General features: G+C 40.5%; 2 protein-coding genes across 2 annotated transcripts; both read right to left on the bottom strand.

Moving 5' to 3' along the window:
• Nucleotides 1–1,764: 1,764 nt before the first annotated feature.
• Nucleotides 1,765–14,394, bottom strand: LOC133413162 (tandem C2 domains nuclear protein). Its single transcript, XM_061697176.1, has 12 exons — nt 14,316–14,394; nt 13,299–13,370; nt 12,454–12,639; nt 10,769–10,939; nt 10,320–10,384; nt 10,157–10,226; nt 9,072–9,166; nt 8,494–8,610; nt 7,704–7,895; nt 4,495–4,609; nt 4,220–4,422; nt 1,765–2,861 (listed from the first exon to the last, which is right to left on the bottom strand). Exons 2-12 carry the CDS (start codon nt 13,366–13,368, stop codon nt 2,757–2,759), a joined length of 1,389 nt encoding a protein of 462 aa, XP_061553160.1. The 5' UTR covers nt 13,369–13,370; nt 14,316–14,394; the 3' UTR covers nt 1,765–2,756.
• Nucleotides 14,395–15,915: 1,521 nt separating this feature from the next.
• fbln5 (fibulin 5) lies at nt 15,916–25,076 on the bottom strand. The gene is made up of 11 exons (XM_061695650.1): nt 24,921–25,076; nt 24,774–24,828; nt 23,887–23,935; nt 23,260–23,625; nt 20,059–20,181; nt 19,341–19,457; nt 18,937–19,053; nt 17,613–17,735; nt 17,385–17,511; nt 17,106–17,301; nt 15,916–16,360 (listed from the first exon to the last, which is right to left on the bottom strand). The coding sequence occupies exons 1-11, from the start codon at nt 24,971–24,973 to the stop codon at nt 16,199–16,201; spliced, it is 1,488 nt and encodes a 495-aa protein (XP_061551634.1). The 5' UTR covers nt 24,974–25,076; the 3' UTR covers nt 15,916–16,198.
• Between the last annotated feature and the right edge of the window lie 130 nt (nt 25,077–25,206).

The raw sequence follows: 25,206 nt of genomic DNA, 5'->3' as shown, positions 1-25,206 counted from the left end.
GCGTGCCCACCCATCAACTGTGAAATTAAACACTCCCAAAGAATATGGGATTTCTTCACCAACAACTTGGTTTCCGAAGCTAAAGAACCACTTTGGCTGAAGCGCGATCATGTCATAGCCTAAAGGTAAGCAGAGCTGCAGATTAATGTTAGCTAACAGCATGAGCTTCTTATAAGAATTATTCTCTCTCTCTCTCTCTCTCTCTCTCTCTCTATATATATATATATATATATATATATAGTGCATTTCAGAGGCTTGGTAATGAAACCCTGCAAGCACCCGTCATAATGCAACAAAATCTCGATTGGGTGATCGCTTGAAGTGAAATAACAACTTTAGCTTCTTAGGAGCAACACTCGTCACAAAACGGTGTCATCACGGTGTCTACTCGAAAAACTTGGAAGCAAGCAAGGCTAATCCCCTCAACGCACACACACACTTTGTGTGTGATGAAGAGTGTTAAGGATGGCTGGTAATTGAATAATGACACTAACACCTGTGATGGATGAGCTGACACTCAGCTCATTCTCTCCCTCCATCACTGTCATCCTTTGCTCAGTGCACAAACCCAACTGAATGACCCTCTCCTCACTTACAATGTGTGTGTATGTGCATATATATATATATATATATATATATATGTTGTCACGAACCAAATATTGTCAGACAGTAGCGATATTTGGTTTATATCGAGTAACCGAATAAGCGATTAATCGGCTGATTCATTTAAAATTTATATATAATGAATAGCATACTTTATTTTCTGTTCCCCTAACGCTTACAACAATAAAGACATTTAATTTTTTTTACAATTTTTTTTTTACAATAAACAATCATGTGTTTAACGTTACAACAGAGCGAAAAATCAGCAGATTTTTGCACATTTCAAAAAATATATTTTATGTTACACTGAATGTTTTGATCGTCAGTTTATGTTGGAATGTCTTAATTTATTTTAAAAAATAAAATAAATCGACAAAAATCTTCAATGAATCTGACAATGTGTTTGACAATTTGAAAAGGGATAATATCGGCCGATTAAATCGGACAGCCAATTAGTGGGTCAGGTACTAGTTATGATATCATGTCATACTGATTTAAAAAAACAATAACAGATTGAATGTCACGTGACACGCCCACGCACTGAGTGGGTTTGTCTTGTCCATCCTGAACATTCCGCTAAAGACCACACGGGGCTGAGGGTGACTTTTATTTTTATGCCTCACCCCCAAAAAAGAATAAATAAATGAAAATAACAACGTTCAACAAAATAATAAAAAATAATTGGAAGATATAATCACACACAAAAATAACTAAAAATAGTGTGATATCTGGAAATTTCAATATTCTTCTGCCACCCCTACTCTTACTGTTACTACTACTAATACATGCCAAATATTCAGTCAGTATCTTGAAATGAAAATGAATTAATAAATAATAATAATAATAATAGTAGAGAGGCGGTACAGAAAAAAATGGATGAATGAATAATAATAATGTGTGTCGCAAAATGAATCAATTATGATTATGACTATGATAATGATGATTATTATTATTAATACATACGTACATAGTAAAGCTAATCTCATAACTGGAAATAAAATAGTGATGTCTTACAATTTTTATATTAATACACATAATAATAATATATTACCGTGATATCTTGAAAACATATATTGATTAGATAGTGTCATATCTTGCAATAATAATAAAACAATAACATGTTATAATACTAATAATTTAAAAAATGACATCAGTGCCATGTTGAAATAAAAAAAGGGATCAAAGATCATGATTTAATAACAAAAGTGAATCAGTTCTTTATTGTCTCACGTTACACTTTTGAGACAAAAGTAAACATAAATGGAAGCAATTATCCGGTGTAGACGAGTGCGAGGCTCTCTGGTGGCTGTCCCGGTGTCACGCTTGCAAAAGAGCGCTCCGCCATTTTGTGCTGCGTCACTCTCGTTTGGCCATCTGCACCGTCGCCATTCTTGTGCAATGATTGGTGCCCATTTCCCAAAATCTCAAATGAAGCTGAAATTGGCGCTTTGATTTGCCGTTGTTGACCTCTTTTACGACAAAGACGTGTCCTGGTCCCTTTATGGCCGCCGACGCGTGACTAACGCTTCCCGTCAAAGTCCCGCCGACGGCGTGTCCGTAACCTCTTGTCCGGCTCAAACATACACAATGACGCCTATGCTTAATTGCGCAAAACTAATACAAATATTAAATACAAAAAAAAAAATGTTAAAAAGTGCAAAGGTTTGCATGTTACACAAAAACAAATGAACACGATCTTCAATAAGTTACAACCAAAAAATAGTACACACAATATTTAAGTGACAAGGGAATGAAATGTTTCAAAATCTACTTCATAAGTCTATTAGAACGACCAATAACTCAAACTGTTAGTATTAAACTCACCAATAGATTCAGCCGATTAGTAAGTTATTACAACGACCGATAACATGAACCTGTTAGTAAGTATTAGACTGACCAATAACTCAAGTGTAGCAGGACGACCAATGCCTCGAGGCAGTCAGTAAGTCATTAGAATGACCAATAACACCAAACTTCTAATAAGTGAATTAGACCGACCGATAACATGAGCCTGTTCGTGACCAATAACTCAAGTGCAGTAGGCAGACCAAGGCCTTGAACCAGTCAGTCATTAGAATGACCAATAACTCCAAAACGTTAATAAGTGAATTAGACCAACCGATCCCATTCCACGTGTGCAACAAAAGGTGACTTTATGTCACAGTATGCCACGCCGCCACCACTTTCTCGGGATATTCCACGGTTTCTTTCCACTGCTCGGCGGCTTCCTGCGTGGGTGCGTCCAATCCCAGCTGGACCTGCGGGATCGTCCAGAAAAAAAAAAAAAAAAAAACCCATCAGCAACTCCAACCGCTCACTACGTGTATTAGACTGATCAATAACTACAACACGCCCGGAAGTGTATCAAAGTGACCAATAACTCAAAACTGTTGATAAATGTATTAGACCGACCAATAACTTCAACATGTAAGTGGATGAGACCAACCAAAAACTCAAACATGTTATTAAGGCTATTCGACTGATCAACTACTACTACTACTACAGACCAGTGACTCAAACCTGGTAGTAAGCGGATTAGACCGACCAGCAACTTGAACACGTAAGCGTATTAGACTGACCAATAGCGCAAGTGGATTTGAGCAGTGGTTCTCAAACTTTTTACACCAAGTACTACCTCAAAAAATACAAAACAGTAGCTCTCTGTGTACAACCATCATGGCAACATTAACATACAGTAACGTAGTGGGCCTAATTGTTAAAAAAAAAGAGCGGTTTTATTATTAAAAAGTATATTTATTATTGTAGCCACTAAAATATTAGCACTGCTCTTAAATATGGGAAAATACAAAGAGGACACACATGAAAATTTATAAACATTGGATAGTTGTTTAAAAAAAATAAAGCCGAAATGTGAATGTATTGTATGTATACAAATAAACTGGTCTTAAAAATTTACTGCACTTGAAAGGGGGGGGGGATGTAATGTACATCAAAAGTAAAAAATGTACTCTAGTGGATTAAAAGAAAGTTATAGCTATAAATATGCTGTATACATAGTTACAAACTTCATTCTGACATTTCATTATATTTCAAGTTTGAAATCTTGAAAACTTTATTTGTATTTAATTCAGTGATTTCTTTTTACCATACCACTAGAGGGAGCTCGAGTACCACTTGTGATACTTATACATTTCTTTAGTTTTCATGTACAGTCCATTCTTGTGTACAGTCCATTGCAGTAAAAAAACAAGTTTTGTTGCAATTAACCTTTAAATAGAATACATTAGCATTTAATTTTTAAGATTTTTTTGAAACATCTATCAAAATTGTATTAACTTTTTATGTGCAACACATTTGAATTGAATCAGTCATTATTTATTTATTTATTTTCCTATATTCAAGAGCGGTGTTTATATCGCAGTGGCTTACAATTTTAAAAAAGTACTTTTTAGGAATTAAAAAAAGCAAATTTTTGATAAACACGGGCCTACTTTGTTCCTGTATTTTATTTAAAACTCATTGACTGCCAGCCCTCCCAGTTAACATGGATATTTGACTTCTAAATCCGTCAATGGCAGTGAACGAGTACACGGACGGAGAGCCAAGTACTTTTCCAAGGTGGTACTTGGAGTAAAAAGTTTGAGAACTACTGCACCTGTCCGACACACTGCTTCCTCTTGACCGAGCTGCAGCTGAAGACTTTGATTGAGAGCGTGCACGCGGCCGGGTCCAGGTCGTCCAAGTCCAAGAAAAACGTGGCGTCCCACTGACACTGCCCCCTGTGGGCCTTGAGCACTCGCGTCTTCATCTTGGTCGGCGGCCGGTCGGCTCCGTGTATTTCCACAGTCACCGTGTACCCTGTGTGAGAAAGACGTCGCGAGAATATTGTTTAATTTTGGGTGGATGTGAAAATGATGCGTTGCGGATTACCTGGCGGGAGGGGCGAGGAGCAGGCCGGCAGGTTTTGGGCGGCGAGGACTCGGACTTGCAGGCGTCTGCAGACGGGCTGGAAGCAGGTCGCCAAATGGAGCTCGCATCCTCCCGCCTGCGAAACAGTTGCAGCAACTTTGACTTGCAAGCTAAATTTTTTAATGATTTTTTTTTTAATTACCCCTGCCAAGTAGGTTATTATTGCTATTAATTACAATGTAATTACTTCATCCTGAGTGGACTGAAAGGTTCCCATAAAATAAAATCTGAACCCGATGACTGACCATAATGTAAAAAGGGCATGGGAAAATTCCATTCAACGTATTGACATGACTATATCACGCTCCCATTTGTGGCACGTATGTATTTTTCCGCAGTCCGAACCTCAATTTCGCTCAGTTGTGACTCACTCCCCTTTGAAGCTTTAACAGAGGTCTCCTGCTCTTGTTTTGATGTTTCTCGGTTGTTTTGTGAGAAGCAGATGGAAGCAGTCCTTGCATTTTGTGCTCGTTCAAGACTGCAGTGATTGCAACAAAATGGAGGCTTTGTGTGTGTTGGGGGACAGATTGAGGGGAGGGAAAAAGAAAAACACTGTTCCTCAGAGTATATAATGATGATTCACCGGGTGTACAAGCAGCGCATATTTTACCCCCGCTCGCCACAAATTGCCCCATTTATCAGGACAAAAAAAACTACTTTTGTGTACTCTTGATGTGCTTTGAAGTTGAAATAACAACACATTTCCTCTTCGAAATACACGATAGCAGCGTCAGGCCTCACGCACAGTTTAACAACCAGTAAATCCGGAATGTTCCCTCTCACACGTAAGGAAACGGGAAGGAGTGTTTGGGCTCAACAGCTGCACAGCGAGTCGAACCACATTTCGCCACAGCCCAGAATAAAACTGGTTTACGAGGGAGGCCCATCATGAGCGCTGATTAGGTGACACACACTGTGCAAACAGTAGCCCGTAATCTGTCCGTACCGCGTGACATACTATGATAGGCTGCGATGTTGGCAATAACGCTATGTAGAAATGTAGACTATCATGTTCACAATTCAGATCAGCTCTGGATTCAATTTGAGTTGAATGTAATCCGGATAAATTCTGGATTCAACTGGATCTTACCCAGAGCCTGCATATACAGTACATTTTTCAATTTACAAGGACCATGAAACTGCATACACATACTGTCATGGGTGTGTGTTCTGGTTGTTGTCTTCCCCCGGTCTCGTACACACCTGCTCCTGAGCGCGTCTTCGCCACCTGTGCCTCGTTTGCCCTAATTACCCCATGCATTTAACCTCGTGTCTCATTCTTCCTGTTGGCTACTGCTGAATGGAGCCGCAATTCTGCCGCGTGTCATTCTCGGGCTTCTTTTGGAAAGACTATGGAGCATGATTTTCAGTATTCCACACCAGATCATGAGGCAGCTCGCTCCCTTGTCACCTTACAACAAGGCAAGCGCAGGGTTTCAGATTACGCGATTGAGTTTCGCATTCTAGCAGCTGAGAGTCAGGGGAATAACAGGGCACTACTCAATGCATTTTTTTTCAAGGACTGTCCCCCGCCGTCAAGGATCATTTGGTCCCACTAGACGTGCCCACCGACTTTGACACTCTCCTCGCTCTCGCTGTAAAGATCGACAAAAGGCTTTTGGATCGCGAGCTGGACGGAGATCGGCGGAGGGATGCATCACTGCGCACTTGGAGGACGAGCCTCGGTGACCAGCCAAACCAAGGCAGATCCCCTGTTGCCAGTCTCAATCCACTGGCTGGCGTCACCACGGATGAACCCGTGCAACTGGGCAGGTTCCGTCTCTCCCCTGAGGAACGTCAATGCCGGCTGAAGGAAGGGCGCTGCTTCTACTGCGGGCAGTTGCGTCATTCTGTGAGCAAGTGTCACGTCAAAGTTGCCGGTGCCGGTAACAAGGGCACGGGAGCGGTGAGTCTAAATATCATTAAGGAAGACCCTAACCAGGTTCTTCCAAAAGTAACACTATGCTCTCCAGATCAAGAGATTCATACATCTGTATTTATTGACTCTGATCCTAACTTTTCTCAAGTGACCACCTGTTACCATGACATTAAAGAAGTTTTTGTCCAAGTCCAAAGCCAAATCCCTTCCACCCCACAGACCTTACGACTATGCAGTTGACTTGTTGCCTGGAACCACACCTCCACGAGGGAGGGGGTTTCAATATCTGGTGGACTGTGAGGGCTACGGGCCTGAGGAACGTTCATGGGTGCCGTCTGGGTTTATCGTTGATGACTCACTCATTCGGGACTTCCACGTTGCGCATGCTGGGGCTCCGGGGCCGTGTGGGGCCGGCCGTTAAGGTGGGGGGGGGAATACTGTCATGGGTGTGTGTTCTGGTTGTTGTCTTCCCCCTTGTCTCGTACACACCTGCTCCTGAGAGCATCTTCACCACCTGTGCCTCGTTTACCCTAATTACCCCTTGCATTTAACCTCGTGTCTCATTCTTTCTGGTCGCCAGTTTGATGTGCCTTGTTGTCACATTCCAGCATTCCTTGTTTCCACATCACCGACTCATAATAAGACTACACCCTGTTCTGATTATTGACCTTGCCTTTTTGCCTCACTTTTTTTGGATACCGTTGCCTCTGCGGATTGCCTGCCTGTGTACTGACCTCTGCCCGTTTTATTAAACCTGTCCATTAGAATTGGAGTCGTGCATCTTGGGTCCAGTCGTTTGTTCCGTTCAAAACACGTACTAAATTTCATTTAAAAATGTTACCAGCAGACTGCTACATGTAATCAGATAATATAATCTTTGGTGAAGCAGCATGTGGCGTGACACCCCACTAACAAACAAACTTAGCGTTTGACTTCAAAATTAAATTAATAAACAAATAAATACATCTCCAATGAAATTGGAATATGTGGCAGTGTTCAACGTGATTTTCCATATTGCGGTGAAAGTGTCATCTGGATTCAATTTGATTTGACCCTGCATTAGACATGAAAAACATGTGCTGACTGACCAATCGATTGACCGACCAACCGACTAACTAACTGAAAATAGAATCTGCTCATGTAAAATCGCAATATTTGGTCAAGTTTCATGGGGTTTGCCATGTTGCGCTTCCATTTCAGCAAAAGCGCGATCTGGATTAAACTTGATTTGACCTCGCACAAGTGTGATTTCTCCCACGCTCGTTTCCATTTTTGCCCTGTCGGCACTCACGGAGGACATGCCCGGGGCGCCGAGGCTCAGCCACCACTCCGTCTCTTGCGGGCCGAGCCGCCGCAGCGACATGACGCACTCGGCCGCCGTGCGCTTCTTGGCCCCGCGCGTCTGCAGCTTCAGCAGCAGAGCGCTGTGGCATAGGGTCTGGAGGCTCAGCGTGAACACAAAGGTCTCCATGAAGGATACATGCTGTGTGACGACAAAACGCAAAGTTGACTGAAAAAGGTCAGGACGTGGTGTAACAATAGCGGTAACAGCTGAGTGCACACCAAGGGTTAGCTTAGCAAACATCTTGAGCCGAAAGCTACGTTGACGCACACATGCTGGAATTACACAAACAAGTACAACAGGGTCGTAAATAAATTGTCACAGCAGCAGCAATCTCTGTCTACGTAAAAAGATTTTCGCAAGCTTTGAAGTTTAACTATAAAGTGCAACTGTAAGACCATTTTAGCCAATCAAAACCTTGAAGGAAGGCATTACTGGAAAAGGCAAAAATGGCAAATCCAAGAAAATGGCAATCATTTAATGGGGACAGAGCATAACTTTCATCTAAACTCTTGGAAGTATTTGAAAAAAAACAATCAGAAGCCTAAAGAAACTTGTTAATGGAGAAGGCGCAATAATGAAAGTAATTGAATAAGATTTATCGGAATTATTAAGAACAACAACAGTGAATTGAGGAAAATGGGAATCCTCTTATGTGGACAGGTCATAACATCAGCATTAAAATCTAGGAAAACCCTTTTTAAAAATGCCTTTGAAATGTCAAAAATGTTTTTCGCACCTGAGAGTATTCCTTGGTGGAGGTCTTGAAGTGGACCGGTTTGGGAAGTGTGATGACACCTTTGATTCGGATCTTTGGCTTTTGTGCTTCGTTCACTGGCAGGTTGAGTTGTGAACACTGATGAGGAAAAAACACACGAAAACTGCCTACACTTATTGAGCTATTTTCACATTAGGGGCAGTGCCCCACCCGCTACAGTAGATGGTGTTGGGATTGGAATATTAATGTGGGTTTAACGAGTCTTGCCATATAAAACTCAAATAGCTTTTTATTGGAGTCATTGAAGCATTTATCTGCTCGGCAACAGGGCTCTTTGCCGCAATTTGCAGAGGAAACAGCGTAGAGAGAGAGAAATTTTAGATGTTAAAGGGGTTCAGGCACAATCCAACCTAGTTTAGATTTCTTTTTACAGATTTCACATACGAAAGCAGCGCCTTGTCCTTAGAGCCAATGAGCTTGCCGTTAAAGCATCATTGTGTGCGTTGACGCACACTTCCTGTGGTCACACAGAGGATTCATTGACTGGGCGCACAAAGGACGTCATTGTCCCGGTGAGGACCCAAACAACGAAACCTTACCTGGTCCAGGGTGATCCACACCTGCTCCATCTCCTCCTGGTAACTCAGTCGGACACACAACCTCCCTAGGTCGTCACCCAACAGTGAGAAAGACTCTGCAACGCAACAGAACGCAACGTCACCTACATGTGTGTGTGTCTCAGGGGCAGAAATACTTCCGCCCCATCTATTTTGCCTAGCAACCCAGGACATTGTCAAGAACAGAATCAATAAATACAAGAAAAAAATGACTCAATGACACTACGAGATAACGAAAAAAAAGTCCCTTGACAACACTAATGATCATGAAAAGGTTTTTCAACAAGTCACTCAATGACACAAAAAAGTGCACACAAAAACAATGCTAAGGATCAACACAAAGTACTAAAGTGACTCAATGACAGAAAATAATACAAAAAAAATTACTCAACACTAAAGAGCACCAAAAAGTGACTCAACAACAAAGTCACACTAAAGATCACAAAACATGAACATAAAACAAATGTGATCAATAAAAAGTGACCCAATGAGAGAGAGAGAAAAAAGCAAAACATAAACAACACTAAAGAATTAGCAGAGTAACTCGACAAAACTCCAAATCAACAAAAAAGAGTCAAAAAAGGTGACTTGACAACAAAACTAGTCTCAATGACACTAAACAGAAAAAAAAATCCTCAATGACTAAAGAACAACAAAAATGACGCAAAGTGGCTTGACAACACTACAGATGAACAAAAACATAAGCCATACAAATACAGAACTAAAGATCACAAAAAGTGGCTTCAGAACACTAAAGATCAACAAAAAGTAAAAAAAAAAAAGACTTAAATATACAAAACATCAAAAGTATTAAAAAATGAGTCAATGAAAGAAATATCAACAAAACGTCAAAAGGTGACTCAACAACAATGAAGACACGACTACACAATGGCTCAACAAAAAGTACAAAAAGTCACCTGAAAACTAAAGATAGACATCACTGAAGATCAACAAAAAGAGCAAAAATTGACTCACAGTCATTCACCAAAATTAAGGATTAACAACACTAGTAAACGTGTGACTCCACAACAACAACGATAAAACAAAAAGTATATGTTCATTTGTACCTGTGCTGCTTTTAATTGAGTCAGTGATGGAGGGCGGAGTGCTGAGGAAACTGGATATGGAATTGAAGCTCTGCAGGGGACAAAGTATGTATGTAAATACGCGTCATGTGATGATATGCGTGTATTCCTTTGACAGGAAAAGACCAAACATTAGGAGTCTGACCTGCTTGTGACGATCGTGAGAGCTGTCGAGCTCGAACGTGGACTGACTTAATCGCTCATCAACACCTGCAGCCAGACAAAAAAGCAAATATTCCATGGCGAAAACAAACACAGTGGCAAAATAAAAAGCTCATTCACATTAGGGGCAAGTGGGAAAGTGCCCCACCAAATGAAATGTTATCTTCGCATGACCAGTTGGGAATCCTCGCACCTCATGAATTCTGCCGAGCAACAAGTGATATTGCAAACGTTATATATACGTATGCTGTAAAGTGCTTCATAGCTTTGGAAAAAAAATAGCTAACTTGCATCTGGGGCAAGCTGGGAAGTGCCCCACTACATCTGACAGACAGTGACTAAAATTGGAAATGGACCCGAGGAGCAGAAATATTTGTGCCCCACAAACGAATCACACTATTAGTAGTTAGTAGTTTTAGCGGGTCTTCAAACCTGAGGAGTTTTTGTTGCTCCCAATGTCTCGGGGGTTCTGGCCCGACGAGGCCCTCTCAGGACCCTCGGCTATAGCGACGGCGCGCAGGTTGGACTCGCAGCTGTACACTAACGGAGCGGTGGGGGTCAGGAGCTCGGCCTTCCTCTGAGCGTACGTGCAGCGGGCCGGACCTTGTAACACAAAAGAGTAGCGAAGGAGGTCAGCGTGTCGACCCGGCGACCACACGGAGAGAAGGTAAACGTCCAATTCTTGTCCAAACAGGACATCCTGCTTGCACCGATGAGTCACACCTCAATGACTTCTGAGCACATTTTAATCAAAGTCAGACCCATGAGGGCTTTGTTGGACCTTAGCATCTCATTGACCCTGTCTTGTGAAGGTTTTGGGGAATAAAATTGCTTTTTAAAATGTATGTAATAATAATAGCAGTACTTTGGTGAAAAACATAAAACACACCAAAAAATACTATTGTAGTAGTGTTTACTGCACCTAAAAAGTATTTTTTTTAAATCCTGATTTGCATTAGGGGCAAGGAGGGAAGTGCCCCACCACATCCTGATGACACTGGGGCGATAAATCGAAATATATTTAAAGCTACTGATGTAATTCTCTTTTTGTTGTGCTGTTTTGGAGACTAAGATTACTGAATTTCATTAGGGGCAACCAGGTAAGTGCCCTGCAATATATCGCAGATGGCACTGTTGCTATTTTTAAATAAATTGCTAATTTGCATTAGGGGCAAGTGGGGAAGTGCCCCATCACATTCCAAAGATTGCACCATGGTGAGAAAAAAAAAAAAAAAAAAGCCCACGGTTGTCCTCGTGGTGTGTTTGTTTTTGGGATTCATCTCCTGTGTGTCCCCGACGACTTGTGCTGAGTGAATTCCGCCCAGCGACAAGTAACATCCAAATGTGTGAACAGGAAAAAGAATCTGGGTAAGGAAATGTTGAAAGCATTTGAATGAGGGCAATAAAGTTTTTTTTTCTTTTTTCTCTTTCTCTTTTTTTTCTGTGTTCTCTTCAGGCACTGTCCATTAATTATTTGAACCTGAACTCTTTTTTTTTTTTTTTTTTTGCTATTGTAGATTTGGAAAAAGGAATCGTGACAACATCCCCAGTGATTATGTTGCCTTACATCACTGCAGCAAAACCAGCTCTAAAAAAAAATGTTTTTTTAAATGCTCATTTGCATAAGGGCAAGCGGGGAAATGCAAAACCACATACAGCAAAGCCGAGCTTGAGGCTTTTTCTCAGAGAGTCTGGGTGGAGTTGTTGAAATAATGTACATGAACAAAAAGTGTCACTCCCTGTCCTTTTTCTGCAATGTGAGGCAGCTGAGCCCTGTTCCAACTTTCTGTGTTGGGAATTTCCTTTTAATGGATTAAAAATAAATAAATAAACTAATCCGGCCTCCACTCAAACCCACTCCTTTGCAACGCCCCCCCCCCCCCCCCTTCCCCTTTTAAATGCCCTTCACGGTGTGTGATGGTGCGTAATTAAACACAATGGAAGCTGTTTCCAATAGACTTGTTAAGCCTGTCTGTAGCGCTAAATGGAAAGCTGACCTTCCCCAAGGCTCAATAGGTACTCCTGCTGTAACTTTGGGGTAATTTGACCCATTTTTGACATTAGTTGGCGAGAAATCACAGAAAAAAGCAGGAGAAATGCCACCCAAATGTACGTACCGGGCATCCCGTACTGGAGGTCGGGGTACGTGGCCGCTCCCAGCTGCACATACGATGCCTTCAAGGTGGCCAGGACAAATGGGACCTCCTTGCCGTTAGCGGGCATCCTGGACAGTAGGTAGTCTTCGCCAACCCCCCATCTGTTGGGGGCTGCTGCGCTGCCGATGGGCATCTGCACCGCAACGCCTTCGAGGGACAAATGATCATGATTTCATTTTTTTATTTTTTTTTTATTTGTGTTGTTTGGTATTGCGGGCAAGTGGGCAAGTGCCCCACCAGCAGCAGCAAAAGTGTGATGTGACCAGGCAAAATAACTTGAGATATTTTGTAGAATGCTCCACAGCGGCGTGCATGTCTGGAACTCGTGTATGCCACATGCCAATGTGAAAGGAGCTTTTCTTGTATATTTTAAGTAGAAAAATATATTTTTATTCATTTTATAATAATTATTTGTTACTATTATATGTAACGTTTATTTTTTTGCAGCATTCTGAGTATGTTAATTAATAAAGTAATATAAACAAATCCTATTCAACATAATGTATTTTTTACATCAAAAATCGCTTTGAAAAACCTTTTCAATAAAAGTTAGATTTTTTTTCAAATGAGCCTTTTAGTTGCTTAAAAAAATAGCATCTGAGAATCCCCTAAATAAAAGTTATTAACTTTAGCTTGGAACCAGAAATTAAAAAAACAACAATTTTACTCAATTTGCAAAAAAAACTTCTCAAACATGCATGGATCCAATGTGTGGCCGCCAGCCCTCCCTGGCCTTTTTTCTGCCTTATTGGGCAGCGTCGCCCTCTGCCCCCGAGGTGCACAATCACTGCAGTGTCGGAGTTTACCTTGCGTCTCCTCCGGCTCCTTCCCTCGCTTTTTAACGAGCCTCTTGCAGCAGTTTTTGATGCACTCCATGCCTGAAACAAAACAACAATACGAAGTTTCCACAAACACCCAACGTTTTACAATATACCGAATTTGTGTGTTGGACTTGTAAGTTTGCATGACTAATACTAAAAATATGATCTCTTTCTTGACTATAAACTACATGTTGTCCAAAGTAAAAGTAGATGTAAATGTATTATTTTGATTAAACACAAAAGATAAGTGGCGGACTCCTTCATGGAGGACTACAGAAGATCGGAGAATATTTATTGTCGAGAGGCTAAAATTCCAAAGATTTGGACAATTTTAATTTAAGCAATGTCTCTCAACGATTGATCGATAATCAAAGCAGTTGTCCATTAATTTTATAAACGATTCGTTGTTCGATTAATCGTTGCACCTCTACTATTAAACATGGGTATATTAGTAAGCTCTCTATGAAATGAGTTAAAAATGCTGGGCCTTTTATTGTTAATTATTAAATTAGTAATATTAGTAATACATATGTAAAAAATAGTAATACAAATGTGTGTTTTGCTGTCTATTACTAGTAATTCTTTTATAAAAAAAAAAAAAAAGAACACAGATCATCAAATAACTGACAAATGACCGTTGCCATATACTGTACAGTACATACTGTATGTTAAAGCTGCAATATCTGCAGACAAAATAGTAATAGTACAATAAAATATAGCCTAAATAGATGTCTTTTTTATGTTAAATGCAAAGTATGTAGTTGTTGACTCAACATTCCAAGAAGTCATCAAAATTCCTCAAGTTTGTGATGAATCCACTTTCGAATTCACACATAATCAAGCGTGCGACTTTATTAACTATAACAGCAAGCATTGATCGTTCAGGTCTCACCAGAGAAGTGAAAGCGGAAGAAAGTTGAGCCCAGTAATTAATTAAAGGAATTTGTCAGGCATAAAAAAAAAGATGGTAAAATGGATATGAAGATGAAGAAAAAGTCTTACCCGGACTGTGTATGCTTTTTCATTGAAGGATTTTTGTTGTTGTTGTTGCGCCTCCAAGCCAGTCGAGTCCAGGCGAGAGTGACGAGAAATGCCAGCCGATTAATGTTTATGCTCCTCCTTCCTCCTCCACACACCTCCTTTCTTCCTCCTCCCTTCATCCTATAATAGCATCGTTTTATCCTGTCCACGGGAAAAGTGGAGGAGTCTTGTTTTGTGGAACTCGGTGCACAGTACTGCTCACGACTGCATAAGACAAATTGGATAGGTCAAAAATGACAACGTGGTTCCTGGAGGTGAAATACACTTCAAATTATTTCATTTGAATTCAACTGTTCTGTTCTTGTTTTCAGGTTCAGATGTATCTTGAAATTGTCGCTTTTGTTTTATTTTTATAACTTCGCACCCCCCCCAAAAAAATGACAGGTCATATTTGTAAAAAATAAAAAAATAAAAAATAAAAATAACAATACAGAATAATCATCATGTATAATATATGCCTTATTACATTAATTAAAAAAATTTTTTTAAACGTATAATATATACATATATTGCATTATATGATTTTATAAATTATTTTGGGATATTCATTACACGTTAAAAATATATTTTATATTTTATCTTATATTTTATGTATATTTCTTATATTTGTATTATTCATAATTGATCCTAAAAATACATATTTATAAAAATGCTTTATCTTTTAAATGTATATAATGACATTGATGTATAAATATTTTTTTAAAAAGATCTTATATATTGATTCTAAAACCACCAAAATATTTTAAAAAATACATCCAATAAAAAAAGTTACTTAATACAAAAATAATACGTAGATTTTAGAATGTTTTCAAATTATATGATAATTAGATGTTGAAATTGTAAGCTATAAATATATATAGATATACACCTACATACATACAGTACATGTACACATGCATGCACTCTATTATATAATACATTCTAAAAAGACAAATTTGACATTTAATCAATTGAATTATTCTTGTTAGTTATCAGAGATCAAAGGTCCAAAGCTCCTCCTCCTCTCGGTGTGGACGAGTCTAAATCCCGGACTGATGACGTGTTTGTGCTTACTTCCCTGAAGTGCAACGAGCGCACATTTACTTCAAGCAAAACTTCTTTCATCTACCTCTATGCTGCCGTCATCGCATTATTTGTTTGTCTTGAGATGAAGTGCGGCAGCACAGTGTGCGAGTTAGTGGTTAGCATGTCTGCCTCGCTCACCAGCAACCCCAATGACGATAAACACTACAAAATGGATGGTTGGATTATTTTATAGGGTTACTCCTTTCAGGCAAAAATGCATTCGCTGTAGGGTTTAAGTCTGCCTCACAGTTCTGAGGTTCTGGGTTCAAATTTCAGGCTTTTCGGTGTTTTCTGTCTGTTCTGCCTACATTCTGAAAACATGGATGTTCAGTTGCTTGACGACTCGAAATAGTCCATAGGTGTGTATTTGTGTGAATGCTTGTTTTCTACTGTGTATGGGCCCTGTGGCTGACAACCAGTTCAGAGTGTACCTCGCGGGATAGAAAATGGATGGATGTGATGAACTGAATAGGAATTAAAGCAAGAAGGCGCTGCAGTGGTTTCAGTGGCCTGCTCATACAGACGTTTATTGTAATCAATAATTCATATTTGATGATACACAATAAAAGTCTTGTTCACAGCTGATCTGAAGGGGAAAAGATGCAGCGGCGGAGGTGCTGAGAATACAACATTTGCGGTACTTCTAAGAAGAGGATGCCAGAAATTGTACACCGGCCGCATCCCGCCATAGCGTCCATCTTGCCGCCTTAAGAGCTCAGAGTCCATTAAGGCGGGGCGGGGTGCGTTCCGTCGGGCTCGTTCCCGACCGTGACGGCGCGTCAGAAGGGGTGCTCCGACACGAAGACGGTCAGCCGGATGATAGAGCTGCCGCGGAAGTTGATGACGTTGTTGACCGTCACCATCTCCAGGTCCAGGACCACCTCTCTGGGACCCTTGATGGGCCGCGACAGCACCAGCGTGGCGCTCATGTTGCTGGTTTGCTAATACAGCAAATTTAATAATGTGTTAAAAAAAAAAAAACAGAACATGCACTACCAAACGTATTTAGAACGATTCTGGATTATATGCAAACATGAAAACAGTGAGTGGTTTTGGCGCCACCTCTTGGTGGTTTTCTGTAGTCACAATATTTTATATTGTATATTGTTTTTAAACTGCCAGATTTAAAGCATCTGTATTAAAGACTAAACAAAAAACAACATTTATTAACACATGAAGTACTGTAAATATAAACAAATAAAAAAGATGAACATTGGAAAGAAATTGTGAACGTTCGAAAAAAATATAGAAAACACAGTGAAGTATTTTATACTCTTGAGTGTCTTTGAAGGCCATGTGTGCTTATGTTTCATGTCACTATTTGTTGAAGGGGAAAAATAGAAATTACGGTAAAATAGGGTGCAATGTCTAAGTCCGACCAGCAGAGGACAGCGTTCACTGCCTTACAGCAGGGCCAAGTAAGAGCCAAGCGCAATGTTGGAACAGCGGTGTGACGGCGAACATCATAAACAAAAGTTATAATTTTGTCTTTTACGGATCAAACAAAAGAAAGACGTTTTAAATCAAATGTGCAGCGACACATTGAGACAAATCCTCTCTGCACCACTAAAGTTGGACTTTTGTCACGCACATTTCCGTCGAGTTTGAGCAAGTAAGTCGGGTCACTCGTATCTCCAGGCAAGACCACTTCAAGCGGCCGACGTGACGTGTCGCCGTGTTACTCACCCTCATGTAGAACTCTTGGCCCTCGTTGCCCGACTTGATCTGGAAGATGTAGAAGGCGCCCGGGTAGCGCGTGGTGGCCTGCATCTGGAAGATGTCTGCGGGCACGCTGCGTCCGGACGACAGGTCCATGTGTCGGTACAGGATGGTGAAGGGCTGGTCCCTGCACGCGGGGTGGCCCGTGGTGCACATGCACTGACTGCGCACACCGGAGAGCAGAACGCGTGAGAGCGACGCCGACATGCTGCCGCGGCACATTAAGAAGCGGGACGCCGCACTCACTTGTCGCCCACTTCAACGTAAGGAGGCGGACACTGTAAAGGAGCCAGGCATGTGTGGCCTCCCTGGAAATTGAAACAGACTCGTTCTGTTGTACAGGTGTTGTTACCACTCTCACATTCATTGATATCTTCAAAATCAAGCACACGACAACACCACTCGGGGTCAGTTCAAACATCGGAGGGCGCAGGAAGAGCATTTGATCGGTTTCCGAGCGGCTTTCGAGTGTACCTTCGCAGCTGCGGCCGTCCTCGTAGACGTAATAGCCGGGCGGGCAGATGCAGTTGAAGGAGCCCGGAGTGTTCACGCATCGGTGCTGACACAGGAACTCGGAGAAGCTGCACTCGTCCACGTCTACAGGGAGTTGCAAAAATAGGAATTCATTTCAAATATCAATGACAAAAATACAAGTAGAAAGACTCCAGGAAAGCAGGCATTGAAAAAGAGATTGTTTTTCAATGAAGTTCACAAGTGCCATACTAAAGGCCCGCAGGCCAGATCCTGATTTTTCTTCTTTTCTTTTTTGTAGCCCACAAGTGTGCCTACTTCAGGTTTCTTGCTAAACAGATTTGTTCTTTTCATTTTGGCAGAAATTGTGTACAAAAACTGAAAATGTGCATCACTTTTGACAGATGACGAGCAAAAGAAGCATTTTTTTCAGCATATCCTGTCGCACAAAGGTTGTCACTGTTTTCTAGGACTTCTGATTTGAAACTGAATTCATTACAAAAAAATTGTGGCTGCAGTATGTAATAATAACTACGATGTTGGCCATTAGTTTGACAACCCTGACGTAGCTCATCACAATACTTTTGTGATGCATTTAAGTAATTTAGTAAGTAGTTTTGTATTTAAAAAAAAAAAAAAAAAAAAAAACCAATAAAATACTATATTATAGTGGTGGCTTGAGACGCAAGTTTAATTTGTTGTGTGACCACGCTCGTAACTCAAAGCAATTGTATCTCATATCATCTTGCCCTATTAAAATGAATGGAAGTGCCATTAATACGTTCCAAACCCCTCCTTTTTTGTAATGTACATTTTAATAAGGAAAATATTGCTTTATAATATAGTTATAACATAATTAAATAGAATGAATTTAACAAAATTGTGCATTATAATTAATTAACTGCAACTCCACTTGGAGGCAGCCTAATACAGTCATGAATAAAAAACAAAGACAACTAGGGTGTACTGAAAGTGACTCAGTAAACTGCAGTAACATTTGAAGAGGATAAAGAATATATGCCTGTGACTATTGTTATATTGTCTATCTACATGCTGATGGATGCACCATTTGCCTTCAAATATCTGTTGCTTTAAGGGTGAAAGGAAATATTGATGCCATTTGTAAGCCCGTCGATGGCATTTTGGATCGTGTATTACCATTAAATTAGCAGAAGGCAAAGTGGTGAGGTTGTGTTAAACACACGATGCATAATTCTTTGTTTTGTGTCCTTTGACAATACACCAACGAACTGGGCGTATGTGTGTGTGTGTGTGTGTGTGTGTGTTGTACTGCAGGTGTACCTAATAAAGTGGCGTCGGGGCTTACCGTTGCACGAGGTTCCGTCAGCCGCCAGTTCGAACCCTTCGTTGCAGTTGCACATGAAGGAGCCGTGGTTGTTGAAGCAGCCGTGGCTGCACGGCTCGTCTGCGCACTCGTCCACGTCTGACACGTGCACGCGCGCACGCACACACACACACACACACACACACACGGTTTGTGCAATAATTCCGGGAACTCTTCTTTTTCTGGAAATGTGTCCAAACAGATGATGTGCATTTCCATGTCGTTAAGGTTGCGTAAGAGCGATTCTCTGGAAACGTCCCGGAAACATCAGAACCTTAGACTTTATGTCCGACAGTTAATAAAAAGCATCATAAAACCTCACACGCCGGCCAAGATTCAGGTTACAAGGTGGAGGTTGCGGAAATACGTGATGTCAGCGAACGCACCTTGGCAGCTACGGTTGTCCGGGTTGAGGACAAAACCAGAGTTACACGAGCAGGAATACGAGCCCGGCACGTTGGCGCACAGCTGCTGGCAGTAACCATAGCGACACTCATCGATATCTGCAAAGAACATGGTTATCACACATAGTGTGAATTAATCACCTATTCCCCCCCCAATTGTGATCATTAAGTTGGCAAGAAATCTGCATTTACATAAAACTACCACAGGAGGCCGTTGTTTTCCTAAAACAGCCAATGACTGCCCCTTGCATTTGCAATTTATATACACTTGGAAAAGCAATCAAATAGTATTGTTTTTACCATTTATAAAATAACTTGTCAGCCAAAAAAAATACAGTACAAAATAAAATGTAAAACATTTAATTATCAAAAATTTAAATAGAAACAAAATCCCAGAATGTATAATATTCATTATGTCAGGTATGCATATTAGATTTGATACAACTATTGTCAGTACTGTGAAATGTTGATTAGCAGTAAACTGCTGTTTAATATGGCATCTGGGAATATGCTAAGTTATGGAGTTTACGGAGTAATATTCAAAAAAATAATAATAATGTGTACTTAAAACACTAATGTCAAATTTAAAACAATTAACATGATTTGGAAAATGTGAACTGTAACAGCAACCAATTTGGATGCCCCGGCTGCGGGCGAGGCCACCCTGGACACGAAGGCCGACCGATGAAGATCCACTCACCCTGACACTGGCCCCCGATGAGCCAGAAGCCCTCCGTGCAGGAGCAGGTGTAGCCCCCCGCCGTGTTGATACACACCTGGGTGGGGTTACAGTGGTGGGAATTGGTCTCGCATTCATCAATGTCTGAAAGAAGGAAAACAGAGCCAAAAGATGGAGTAAAAAGTACCTGTGTCTGGTGTGAAAATATATTGCTTTCAACGAAATACCTGCTTCGCAGGGATCATTTTCCCCCACACGGACTAATGTGCAAGGTGTACCACAACAGCACGTCTAAGATCGCCAACGCATACTGAAGGTAACATCGATAGTAGCTTATTTTATATAGTGTACCACCACACACGAGAACATATTGTAATGCCCGCAAGTGGTCTAGAATACACACAGCCGCAGGGGCACTGTCAATTGCTTCACTGAAAAAAAGAAAACAGCCAGCCAACGCTACCCTCTCATTCGCTGACACCCACGTCACTCACCAGGCCAGGCCCCGCCTTTAAGGCCATACACATTTAAAGTCACAGGTACGAGTGGAGAACGTGAGGACGGTGACCCCAAATGAACCAAAATAACACCTGCACCTCACGAACGTTTTTAATAATGCAAAATCAATTTTAATCCGATTACACAAATAATCAATGGGATAGTCGATAAAATACTTGATTCTATAACTATTCGATAGTTGCAGCCCTACAAAAAATTAAAATCCCCCAAAATTAAAATAGCAAATTTTAACAAAATTATAATTAAATATAAATATTAGTTTTAATAAATAAAATCAATTATAAACAAGTGAATTAAACAGCAAATTATTAGTCCTGTGTGTAATGCTGTACAAATACAATTTGATTGATTGATCAAATGATTGACATGTAGACTGACCAATAAAAGCAAATGTCAATAAATGCAAAATCTGAAGCAATTCTGCGGCGTCAAGAAAAACATTATTTAGTGTCTGTAAAATGGTGACTTTGTTTTTTAAGGCAGCGTGAAAGGGGCTTTTGTCAAAATTCCTTGTGGAAAAAGTGATTGTAGCATGTAGCATGTTTGCAGTAGCAGTAGTAGTAGTATTCTTGGAGGAGTTTCGCTTTCTTCCAAGTAATCCCAGAAATCTTCCAGCTGCCCTCGCCCCCCCTTCTTTGCCGTGTTTTTTTTCCCCCCACCCTCCGGCCTTTGTTTCAACAACATTCCAGGTTGGAGCTGTCAGCTATCGGCTCCCATTTTGTTTTTGCTCCACATTAACAGATCGCTCCGATTACGTGCACAATTCCTTCGAATTCCTTAAGAGGCAATGACAAAAATCGAATGGGCCCGAGGGAAGCGGGGGGGGCGGAGTCCGAGGGGGCCTTTTGTTTCCTCAGGCGGCTCAGACCGGCGATAAGTGGGACACCGCGCTGCCCTTGAGGGAACCGAGTCGACCCACCCAAAATTAAGTCAAAAAGCATTAAGTGACAGACTGGTGGTCGCTGGACGCTTGAGTCATTTAGACTAGACTTTAGGGAAAAATCCCCCTCATGACTTATTACAGTCAGTCCGTTTCCGGGAGTACAGAATTTTTGGGGAATAATGGAAAGAGGAATATCAAAAAATATTATTTTTAATCCGCTTCAATTGAGGCAATGTTTTAAGTAACATTTAAACACTGTCATACAAGTGTAAAAAGAAGTTAACCAATGTTCAAATTAAATCACTAAGTCTGAACTTTAAATGTAAAACAAAGTTAAATACATTTTTTTAAAAACAAGATATAAATGAGGATTTTGTTACTGGTATTTAAGTTAAAATTGTAATGAATTTAAATGAATACAATTTTAAAAAATGTAAATGTAATTTTATATTTTAAACAAATGTGGAAAAAAATATTTTGAAATAATTGTAACAAAAATAATTATAAAATCTTTTTCATTTAAAAAAACTGAAAAGATCTATTCTTCATTCTTCAAAATACATTTTTGTGTAGTTATTGAAACAAATTTAAATATTTAACAATCTTTCTGGACTATTATTGTCAAACATTCAAAATAACATTAAAGAAATATATTTTTAAACCTTTTAAATTCTTTTAAAATATTTTATATACTCTTTCGAAAAACATTTTTATGTATGCACCATCGCTCACGTCAAAGTCGCGTTTGTTCCACATCCAGACAGGAAGTCGCAGTCTGTAGGTGGCGTCATTACATCATAGTACGTTGGCAGGGAGGGGGCGGGGGGGTCTAACTACACACATACACAAGCGGGCCTGTTCTACACAATGCAAATATGGCAACATGACTTCATGTTTGGTGCTGGCACCGTGTCGTGCCAAAACAAGGCACTCTTTTGACGAACACTTTATTAGGTACACTTGCACGCCCTCAATAACATCCAACAGAAAAACAAGAGTGCCTTTGTCTAATAGAGTATTAATGTAACAATATTCTTTATTGTGGTTGCAGTTTGCAATGCATCATACTCCGAAAACAATATGAAATAAATTTTGTACACAGGACCGGAATAACACAGGTGTGTTGAAATGTCATTGTAAAAGAAAATTTAAATTACGGATTTTTCTAATATAATTTTTGGAATTTTTAATTTATTTATTTATTTTAAATATGACTAAATGTTTTAAACCAAACATTATTTATTGATTTTGTTAAAAGCTAAAATATAGATAATGTACTTTTCTCTACCATCATGACCAACAATAAAATACAGTAATGTTGTAGGCGTACACTACCCTACAGGTGCAGTGTAAGTGTTCATCAAAAAACAGGCATAGGTTTTATTACTAAGTATTAAGGATTTAATACTTTTGTGAGCTACTGTAACATTATACAGTTTGACTATGAACACTTTGCATAAATAAAGGTTTAAAAAATGATACAATTAGAATGAATTGCTCATAAAAAGTTAAATACAACTGAACCTTACTTAACAAAAATACTGTATGGCATTAAAAACAAGATTAAGCCACGGTAACATTATGGAGTTTGAGCATTTAATTAAGTGATTATTTCACGTATCACTATTGCGAAGCCGTATAACACTAGTGGTACACAACCACACTTTGCAGATCACTAAACTCTGAAATTACATTTGATGGAAAAAATATTATTCACAAAACATTCAAATTAGAACCTCCCCCAAATGTCTTGGTCGTGCTTGCACATGCAAACAAGTGACAACAACAAGACACACAAAGAACAAAATAAAAGCACTCACCATTGCAGGTGCCGTCGTCAGCCAGCGTGTAACCCAGGATGCACGGCACCGGGTAGCTCACCTGCGGGTAGCTGGGTTCGGCCGACCTCGGCGGCGCCGGCACGTAACTGTCCGGCTGGCCCGCGGACGTGCTGCTGGCGCCGCCGCCGCCGCCACCGCCGCCGCCGCCGCCACCGCCGCCGCCGCCGCCGCGCCCCTGGTAGGCTGGCTCGGGCTGCTGCTGCTGCACCTGCGGCACCTGCGCGGGATCGGGGCCATAGGACTGGCTGTAGAGACCGTGAGGCAGGCACAAGTAGCCCCCGTTCTGGTTGATGCAATGCATGTCCCCCCTGCAGGGGTCTGGAAGGGTGCGACACTCGTCCACGTCTACGAGATGGACACATCCGTGCTCACATTAGCGCATTTTGGTCCTCCCATGCTTAAAAACACTAGTTTTGCATAGCATGAGTAAAACCACAAAAAAGTCTCAGGAATCCATGCCCGAAAAAACACAGGATGTCTGCCATTTTTGTTTGGCTATTAAATTTGAATCACGTACCGTATACTAAACAGACAGGCGACACTAAATTGTGATTTGGACATTGTAACTGGTAACGTAGCTTAAACGGCACAAGATAAAGCACTTACCTATGCACTGTCTTGACCTGCGATCGTATCTGAAGCCATGTGTGCATGTCTGTGTGGACAAGAGGTGACTTTTGCATTCAGTTTATTACTGTGAGCTGCACGCACACACCATTCTCGTCATTTGTCAAATTCTGCTTTGAGTTGCTCACACATTGAAGCATCTTTTTAATGCGTGATAGGTGAAAATTTCAAGCTTTTTCCAGCAGCCTCCAGCTACACATTGACACAGTAACATAATGTACATACTGTTTCACATTAACAAGAGCTAATAAAATGCTTTAAATCACCCTTTTCCAAAGTTAAGGTCTGCCTGGTCAGTTCTACTGTTCTACTTCTACGAATAATAATGTTGAAATTGGCTTTTCTGATTCACATTTGTTGTCATGAATCAGAAAATCAATGTCTGCTGTGCTCCTGATCATTAATTTAAATACGTATGCCTTCTACATACTGTATGTAATTTTATACATTTTGGGGGGTGGAAACACTACTGTAAACAAAATAATTGTTTTTTTTTTTTTTGGTAAGTGAATTCAACTTCAGGAAAACACAATTTAATGGAAATATGATTAATTTCTAACAACTATTTATCGTGGAAGAAATAATCCTTAAAAGCCAGTATTTTATCCACGTTTTCCAAATGTGCAACTTTAAAACAGGCATTTCAAGGTTCTTTAATAATTAAATTCACCAGTATTGTGTGCACTAACCTCCAGAATAGATCATGTTCATGATCGTTCGAATGAATGAAAAATACACACACAAAAGAGCTTTAAAAGGGGCTTTTTTTTTTTTCTTTTAAAACAGATTTTTTAAATGTAAGATGTTAACGGTGCATAACTGGTTGACTTGATTTTTGAGTGAAATCCATGAGGAAAAGTGCTTACCTGGCTGTGTGCGGACTGCAGGCAAAGCAAAATAAATAGCAGAGCTGCCACCATCCTGCAAGTACAGGAGTCAAATGTGTTTTTGTTTATTTCACCTTTAGCGTGCAAAACAACAACAACACTCATGCAGCAAGATCCAATACTGACCTTGTAGAGGAGCAAAGCGTCAAGCCACGTATGTCACCGAGCGCGTTTTTCATTTCCTCCCTAGCTCCTTTCACTTCGACGACCCTTAAAACGTTGAGACCCCCCCCCCTCCAGTCAGTTAAGACCCCCGCCCGCACGATGTCATACACCACAACTCCCCCCCACCCCCCCAAAAAAAGAAAAGTGGACTGAGGCGCTGCTTGTGTCGCCTCTTTTTAAAAAAGATGATTTTGCAATGCCCCCCGCCCCCTGCCTCACTCCACAGCTGGATCCCATCAGACTGAGA

Source organism: Phycodurus eques, chromosome 14, assembly GCF_024500275.1.
Source record: "Phycodurus eques isolate BA_2022a chromosome 14, UOR_Pequ_1.1, whole genome shotgun sequence".
Taxonomy (NCBI): Eukaryota; Metazoa; Chordata; class Actinopteri; order Syngnathiformes; family Syngnathidae; genus Phycodurus; species Phycodurus eques.
Note: the sequence above shows the minus strand (reverse complement) of the source record. Positions and strands in the feature narration are given on the sequence as shown.

Excerpts from the sequence above, each read along its gene's own strand:
- fbln5 (XM_061695650.1), bottom strand. The coding sequence starts at position 24,973 with ATGAAAAACGCGCTCGGTGACATACGTGGCTTGACGCTTTGCTCCTCT. Across the intron at positions 23,936-24,773 it reads TGCAGTCCGCACACAGCCAG|ACATGCACACATGGCTTCAG; the intron begins GTAAGCACTTTT and ends TTGTCCACACAG. Across the intron at positions 17,512-17,612 it reads GGACGGCCGCAGCTGCGAAG|ATATCAATGAATGTGAGAGT; the intron begins GTACACTCGAAA and ends TTGATTTTGAAG.
- LOC133413162 (XM_061697176.1), bottom strand. The coding sequence starts at position 13,368 with ATGGAGTGCATCAAAAACTGCTGCAAGAGGCTCGTTAAAAAGCGAGGG. Across the intron at positions 10,227-10,319 it reads CTCACGATCGTCACAAGCAG|AGCTTCAATTCCATATCCAG; the intron begins GTCAGACTCCTA and ends TGTCCCCTGCAG. Across the intron at positions 2,862-4,219 it reads GGAAGCAGTGTGTCGGACAG|GTCCAGCTGGGATTGGACGC; the intron begins GTGCAGTAGTTC and ends ACGATCCCGCAG.